Genomic DNA, 9,052 nt, shown 5'->3' with positions numbered 1-9,052 from the left:
CACTACACACACACACACCACACACACACACACACACACACACACACACACTACAACACACACACACACACAACACACGCACACACACACACACACACACACACACACACTCTCCTAGCGACGTCTGTTCGCTTAACGATGTGTTTGCAGGTAAGGACCGAGTCTAGCTGGCCGACAACTCTATTCTCTCCAACCAGCGACTATTCACGGAGGGCTACGACACGCAGGTATAGACGCAGGTATACACGCAGGTATACACGCATGCAGGTATACACGCAGGTATAAACGCATGCAGGTATACACGTAAGTCTACTAACGACCCTGTTGCGTTTCCACCGACTCCCAACCAGACACTTTGTTTGTCGCTGCTCGACGACGACGTACATTGACGATGTAGGTCTAACGACGTTGTTGTTACCAACGATCTTGTTCGCTTGCTTAACGACAATAGTCGCGCAAATCGTACGTGATCTGCGCGCTTTTTCTCTCACGACGTCGGCGTGTGAAATGTGCGTGTGAGCAGACGACGGGAACGGTGGGTTAAACGTATGACGCCGCTCAGGTGATGATGCAGGTATACACGGCTAGGTGTACGCGGCGGGGTTTGTCCGACAACGAAGTTGTTGCACCATCGAACTGCTGATGACGACGTGGGAACGAAGATGACAACTACACGCTAATTGGTCGCCTCTTCGAGGCCATTGATTGTCCCTGGGTGGTCATTGGTCGAATGTGTTTTTGGCGAAATTGCCGGTTAGGTTTTATTGTGTTGTCGGTGATTGTCGTTGCTTGTTGATTAGTGTCGCGTTGGTTGTAAACCCGATGGTAAGGGCAAACGTTTGTTTAATCCTATACACGCGCGCGTACGCACGCACGCACGCACGCACGCACGTATCGCATTTATTTATATACTGTGCAGTTTATTTACAAAATATATACCAATGTAGATCGCCAACTATATTTTAACCATCTAACCTTTAACAATAAAATTATTAATTGTTCTGTAACCGGGTAAATTGTTTTGAGATAAAATACGATACGCTATTATATATATATATATATATATATAATTTATTTATTTACTTATACTTACTTATAATAAACCGCGTAATGATATCATTGTAATTTTATTGATGGCAATCGGGAGAGTATAACTACGGATAATAAATATGTACTGATTCCGTTAATTCATCATGAGTATATATATTTACATCCACGCAGACAGAACACACATCATTATCAGGCAATCCTGCACATAATTGACAAACAAAGCTGCGTCCGATTCCGCCTCCAAACAAAACCGCGGCTGAAGATCAAAGACTACATCACGAGGCCGACACGATCACGTGATCTCATCGTTGCACAGCGGTGACTACACACTGCCCAGATGTACTTATATTCCGCACTAAATAATTACGCATTTATATATTTATATCCCTCTAAACAGAATATGGCCTAATGTCTATATGGCCCATCGCAACAATAGCTCACTGCTGAGCTCGCTCCCGCGTGCTCGAGGGCGTGGTGAGGCTTACACGGCGGGGTGTATGTATGTAATACAGGAACACACGGATGCAAGAGCTGTCCTCGGCGGGGCTGGGTAATTAATTCTACGGCGGGATGGTCGAGAGTTTTAACTACGATCAGTCTCGCCCCATCGTAAAGCCGTGAAATTATCGCGAAAATTTTAGCATCGCATTCGGATTACGGATCCGACCTCCGCCCAGCCAGCGACGCGACCGAAACTACCGACGGCAAATTATATTTTTTCCGCATCTGCGCCGACGATTTACGGGGTGCGAATTGATATCATAAAACAATAAACGGCGGCCATTAGAAATGGGCGCGCGATCGGGTGACAGGATCGTAGCGGAAGCTCCAGCGTTCACGCGCGCGCTCGCTCACATGCTATACACGCCGTCGTGGCATCCGCGAGTGTCGTAAAATTTTACGCGCGTCGATTAAACGAAGGGATGAAATCATTCGTGATGAATTAGAGAGTGAGTGAAAGAGAGAGGGGGAGTAATGGCAAGAGAGAGAGAGAAAGAGAGAGAGAGAGAGAAAGAGGGCGAGCGAACGAGGGAAAGAGAGAGACAGGCAGAAAGAGAGAGAGAGAAAGAGAGAGAGAGAGAGAAAGAGAGAGAGAGCGAACGCGAGAAAGAAAGAGACAGACAGAGACTCAGAGAGAGAGAGGAGGAGACGCCGGGAGCCAGGAGGGAGTTCGAGAGAGAGAGAAGGGAGAGAGAGCAGAGGGGACGCGAGCCGATGAGAGCTGAGTCGGCCGAGCCAGGGGGGAGAGCGAAGAGAGACGAGGAGAGAGACCCCGCAGAGAGAGAGAGGACGGAGGGAAAGAGTGGATCGCGACGTGAATCCCGATGAGAGGGAGGAGCAAAAGGAGGCCAGAGGAGACGAGAAGAGACGAGAGGCGGAGCGAGTGGCGCCGGGACTACGATCTATGCCCAGGGTGTGCACCTGATCTAATACTCCTGCGCTGTCGCAGGCTCTCGTATACATAAGCATCCTACACTTAGCGGCAAGCGAGGGAGTAAAATCATCTATAGGCCTTAAGCAGATCCCGGAACTGCGTGTAGTTGGCGTACCATGTGTACGACCAGCGAGCGGAGACGGCTGAGGGGTATAGAGTAGTAAGGTGTCCAGTCCTGGCCAGCAGGTCAGACAGTCAGACCAGCAGACGGACGTGCGGAAGGAGTTACATGACTTTTTCTAGCAACGTGGTCATTATTGACCAGCACGCATCGCAGGTCATTATTATACTGACCATCATGCAGGCCTTCACGAGCGACGCACAACAATTATTGCAATAACAAATATAAAGCATTCTTATTATATAATATTCAATATTAAATATAAACATTCATATAAAGCATTATATATATATATATATATATATATATCCTATATATATAAATATTATATATATAATATTATATATAATTAACGCCCTACGATATTTCCATGACATTTTCGCCGCCATGATGGCGTCATCAGAATGGCCGATACTTAATCAGAGACTTCATCAGTAAAGGCCACCGCCACACCAGACGATACGATTTTTACAACGATGAACAGATGAAGCGAGTGAAACGATTGAGACGCATGAAGCGGATTGTAGGGCAGTGCGGGAACGACCTACGATAATTTCTGCAAGGGTGAATGGTCAGATGACACGGGCCACGTTTCGCTAGTGGTGGCAATATTTATCGCCCACACGATTTTCCTGAGGTCACGCGCACACCACAAAAATCGCGTCCAAATAATCGTTCCAAAATCAAAACATGTTTGATTTTGGAACGGATCACCGATAAAATAAAATCTGTCTACAAATGAACCCGCCACCTACATCGTTTATCGTTTCTCGTTTCATCGTCTTCATCGTTTCATCGTTTGTCTAAAAATCTCTGGACTGTGCGGTGGCCCTTTAGCGGTCAGCGTCATTAGAGTTACGGCGATCGGCTGCTTTTTTCCTCGGCGGGGGGGACATAATATTATTATTATTATTATTATTTATTATTATTATTATTATTATTTAATCTGAATCAATAATAATTAATATTATAATAATTTGTGTTAATATTCGATATAAATTAATATATAATAACAATTCTTATAATTATTATGATAATGATTATCACCATTTTTTATAACTAGTAGTATTAGTTATGAGTTATTCCTTACCTTTATCTAGTACGTAGTCGAACACGGTGCCGTTACGGGCGTTCACCGTACAGTTCCAACGTTCGTACTTGAACTGATACTGACATTCGACGATGCCTCGCCTCGCGCCCTCACTCACGTACGGAAACGTGTGAGGCTTCTCGCGGCATACCTGCAACCAACGAAACCATCGTCATCGGCGTCGGCGGCGGAGACGGAGACGTTGACGATGTCGGAATCGACGCTGCCGCTCTTATGGCGGGTATTTTGTGCCTGTGCTCTCTGATTAGTTGATGTTGATGGTTAATGTCGATTAAGGACAGGTAGATGGGAATGACGCACAGGTAGATGTGGATGACGCCAAGTAGATGTGGATGACACAAGGTAGATGTGGAGTGAGTCCACAGGTAGATGTTGATGAGTCACAGGTAGATGTGGATGACGCACAGGTAGATGTGGATGACGCACACGGTAGCATGTGGTATGAGTCACAGGTAGATGCTGCGATGAGTCAACAGGCTAGCATGGTGGATGACGCACAGGTAGTGTGAATGGACGCACAGGTAGATGTGGATGACGCACAGGTAGATGTGGCATGAGTCACAGGTAGATGCTGTGAGAGGACAAGTGAGACGGGGATGACGCACAGGTGAATGGTAATGAAGCACAGGTAGGTGGGGAATGATCCCAGGTAGATGGTGAAGCCATGATGGTTTTACCAGATATGATCAGGTAGCCACGTTGAGTATGCATAAGTAGAAGCCACAGCTAGGAATTATATACACGCGCGCACACACTCACGAACACGCACACACGCATGCACGTACCTGCAGTTGTTGAGTAACTAAGCCCGGATATTGTGCGCACATCTCATCAATGTTGTCCTGCCCGGGAAGTGGTGATGCCACCGACACCACCCCCAGATACCTGACAACAAAATAAAATTACAGGGTTCGTTATCATGAATTACACAATCGCGAAAAATACATTATTATTATTATTATTGGTGTTGTTGTTGTTCTTTTTGTTATTGTTGTTGTATTACTATCGTCTTTTTCTGCTACTGCTACTACTTCATACATAACTCAATTAAATTACACACACAGCACACACACACACACACACACACACACACCACACACACACACACCACACGCACACACGCACACATGGCCGTAATATATTCATTTATTTTTGTTAAACGAATGATCCATAAACCACAGATAGAATGATAGAGCGACGTGTATAATGCTCTAGTGATCGTAACTGATTACGTTACTCCACCATTCTCTCTGTTTCCTGCTTTACTCTGCTTCAGTGACGTGAGATGAGACGACATGACGTGAAACGTCAAGTCGTGTGTTTGTTTCGATGGCGAGTTCTGCTACTCGGCTAAACTATACGTTACTGTTGCCACGCAAGTAACGCATAATTGCGAATCGTCATAGTAACAGACATGCTGAATAAAATACAGGAAACGCGCAGGCAACGTCGGCGTCGTTTTCCTATAGCCATGCAACTCTGTATAAAATTTCCTCATCTATATATATATATAACTTCCATTTATCTATATGAAATCAAACGTCTGGCGAGTTTTATGATGGCTATTGGGTCGAATTGATTGTTATGATTAATAGGTCGATGGCAGCTCTATTTTCATTGCGCTTAAAATAAACCAAGTGCGTTTATTTCCAGTGTAAATACGAGTTTCGGTATAATTATAATTACTTATAGATTGTGGTAGCGCGAGCGAGATCTAACGCTCAGGCTCCTCCATGCAAAAATAGATACGTGAGTGTTTGTGTGCGTGCGTGAGTGTTTGTGTGCGTGCGTGCGCGTGCGTGAGTGTGTGTGACGCAGCGGTTACTAATGTTGGGGGCGGGTGTGTATGTGTGTTGCGCCGGGGGGGAGGGGGGGGGGTATTGCTGCTTGCGCTGTAAGCAGCATAGATAGCATCTTCAACCGTACAGCGAGGCTCGGAGAACGCCGTTTGCGATAGACGTGAGAACAATGGCGGAGAATGCTGTTCGTGCAGGATCTAATGAAGCTTGGCAGCACGTGCCTCTAAAATAAGGAAAATTTTGTAACATGCAAATATACGTCGGAGTTGAGTCACCTATCAGCGCAAACAGTCGCGAAGGCGGATCGCCTGCAGGCAACGCCAACGTTTACATACATTGCATTGTTTTCGGGTATTTAATACGAAATAACAGGAGAGAAATTCAAGTATTGTGTGGTTGTGTATGCCAGTCCCTGTGTACTGCGGTGTCCTGTCTGGGCGGTGTGGCGTGCACGCGTGCGTGCTGTGCGCGAGTGTGTGTCTGTGTGCGCAATCACGTGTGTGCGTGTGAGTGTGATAGAGAGAAAAGGCGAGAGACAGGAGAGAGAGAGAGAGAAAGAGAACAAGAAGAGAGAAAGATAGACGAAGAGAAAGAGAGAGAGAGAAGAGAGAGAGAGATGAGAGAGAGGAGAAGAGAAGAAAGAAGAGAGAGAGAGAGAAGAGAGAGAGAGAGAGAGAGAGAGAGGAGAGGAAGAGAGAGAGAGAAGAGAGAGAGAGAGAGAAATAGAGAATGTATAATTTGTAAAATTCTAAAATTTATATATTTCGCCACCTTGCGGGGTCACCTGCTGCTCTCGCCTATACTCAACAAGCAACGTTAGGAGAACACACGCCGCGATACACAGCTAAAAAGCCCAACACGATGCGATACATCTTAAACAAGATATCCGAACAAAACGAGCTGCAAGAGGCTTCCATTACGGTCTGATGCGTATATACTTGGGTAAGATGCGCGCTGCGTATACTACGCGCTTTTAAACGACCAAGCTGGGCTGGCGTTAGCTGGCAACGGTTTCTAGTGTCGATTCCGAGCACTCGGAGGTTTAAACAGGTCTTCGTCATTCATCGCTGAGTGAATGGTGTTGATGTCGTTGTTACAAGATCTAGACGAAGGTATTTCTATCATGCTTAGTGTGCATGAGAACACGGTGCCAGATATGTATTGTGTTTACAAAAGCCAGCCATAGTGTATTGTGTTGTACAAAGTAGTTATCGTCGTTTAGCAGAACACACCAGTATTATTGTGGTTTAGCAAAGCGACGTCATGATTATTGTGTTTATATACACTCATATTGTTGTGTATTATAACGACTATAGGTTATTGTGTGTAGTGGGGTGAGTACACATGCCGCGATTAGCGATGTTTATAAACGGCAGTATAGGGATTAGTATGTATTTGGTAAACAATCTGATGGCTGATTATTCAGGTTGATAATAATCAGTGTTGTCGGGTTCGTGGGACATTGCCCATACTAGTTGTGTTGATATTACACATTCAGGGATGATTGGGTGTATATAGCATATCAGATGATTGGGTGTTGTGCAGAAACATTCGTTAGCGTCGATCCCGACTCGTTTATGCATGAGTTGCGATGCAAGAAAGGGCAATGCATGTGTCAAACCTGCAGAATTACAAAGACAGTTAGCGTGGCGGGGCGAGGAAAGTGGTTTCCAAGCTCCATCGTCGCGTTGTCTTGGGTACGGCGTGCGTGATGTATGTGTGTGTGTTTCGGGGCTTGGGTTGTGTGGGGTGTTGGTAGCGTGTGCGCGCTCGGTGCGTTGTGTGTGTCGTGGCTGTTGCGTCGTGCCTGTGTGCCGGCCCTGTGGTGCGGCGGGGCGGCCACCTGTGATGTGTGGCTCGCGCTCGTGAGGAGGAGAGACGACGACGCGTGCGTGGCCGTGTGTCGTAAGCTATTCCGTGGAAATACCGCCAACAGACGCGCGAAAGGTTGAATCATTGACAGAACTACACACGGCGCCTGGGGCAACGGGCCCCGGTTTCTCTTCGGTTGTGTGTTGTGTGTGTGTGTGTGGCTTGTTGTGCTGTGTGTGTTGTGTGTGTGTTATGTGTGTGGGCCCACGCCCGGCCGGGCGTGTGGTGGTGGTGGTGTGTGTGTGCGGATGCCCGTGGTGGGGTGTGTGTGCTGTGTGTGTGTATGTGGTGTGTGTGTGTTATTTGGCTGGCCACTGTGTGTGTGTGGGCTGTTGTGTGTGTGTGTTGGGGCGCCGACGCGCGCGGACACCGTGGTGTCGTGTGTGTGTGTCGTGTGTGTATGTGTATGTGTGTGTGTGTCGTGTGTGTGTGGGGTATGTGTGTGCTGTGTGTCTGTGCGTATGTGGTGTGTGTATGTGTGTGATGTGTGTGCGTGTGGTATGTGTGTGTGCTGTGTGTGGTGTGTCTGTGCGTATGGTGTGTTGTGTATGTGTGTGTGTGTGCCTGTGGGTGTGTGGTGTGTGGTGTGGTGTGTGTGTGATGTTCGGTGTGTGGTGTATGTGTATGTGTATGTGTATGGTGTGGCCGGTACATGCGGCAGCAGACCGTATGGTACAGACGAACAGTGCCTCAGCCAGACGAACATGCTCCGCCGGCTGCGGCAGATCAAAGCGACTGCGGGCCCGCCAATGACTTGACACACCTTGCCGAGAAGCAGGAGGGACCACTCTGGCCATTCACGAAGCCCCTCTAGTCCCGGTACCTATCTACCCTATCCACTCCCACCCTATTATGATATATTATCACTCCACTCACCCCACCCGCCCTCCCCGTATACTCACTAGTACTGCTGATCATATCATATATGCCGCCCATAAGCTATTTACAAGCATTCTTCACATGTGTAGGACCGCACGACAGCGGCGGGCCCGCTCCCCGTGTTCCCCACGTCCGTGCGGAGTGCAGTGGACGGCCCGGCCAGTAGAGTCGAAGAATACACCCACACACGCCAAACACCACCACCGCCCCGACGAGCGTACGCACCACACACAACACACATCACGACCACAACACACACAGCACACAGCACACACACACACACAGCACACACACACACACGACCACATACCCACACACACCACAGCACGCACGGAACCGGCGCGCAGGCAGGACAGGCAAGCACGAATAGCATCACACACCCGACCACGACAGACGCAGGCAGAACACGCAGCACGTACATACACCGACACACGGAACACACACGCGCAAGCACGTAAGACACACCGACACACGACACAGCGCCACCCACACGACACGGAGCGGCACACACACCGCACACACACGACGACGCACACGACGCCCACACCGACACACACAGCACACCACACACACACTCGTCTCTCTCTCTCTCTCTCCTCAAACTCCCACGTACGTACAGAAATAAAAACAACAACATCACCGGTTATATACGTACATCCAATTGGCCGTCGTGTTGGTGAGCTGGCAGCACCACCAACAAAAAATCGCAAACGCGGCGAACGTCAGTCGTCCCGCTGTACTCCGTCATTCTGTTCATCTCGCCACAGCGAGCGGTGCGGCGATCG

The 9,052-nt window shown here is 48.0% G+C and overlaps 1 protein-coding gene across 1 annotated transcript in view; it reads right to left on the bottom strand.

The window, feature by feature from the left end:
• LOC106817559 (protein Wnt-16-like) overlaps nt 1-8,941 on the bottom strand; it is a gene marked incomplete at its 5' end in the record, with an annotated part of 20,806 nt that extends 11,865 nt beyond the window's left edge. The window contains 3 exon segments of the mRNA XM_014822234.1: nt 3,697-3,847; nt 4,503-4,602; nt 8,923-8,941. Of these exon segments, the coding sequence (XP_014677720.1) occupies nt 3,697-3,847; nt 4,503-4,602; nt 8,923-8,941 (270 nt within the window).
• Between the last annotated feature and the right edge of the window lie 111 nt (nt 8,942-9,052).

Source organism: Priapulus caudatus, unplaced genomic scaffold, assembly GCF_000485595.1.
Source record: "Priapulus caudatus unplaced genomic scaffold, Priapulus_caudatus-5.0.1 Scaffold1768, whole genome shotgun sequence".
NCBI lineage: Eukaryota > Metazoa > Priapulida > Priapulimorpha > Priapulimorphida > Priapulidae > Priapulus > Priapulus caudatus.
This window is presented reverse-complemented; position numbering and strand designations above follow the sequence as displayed.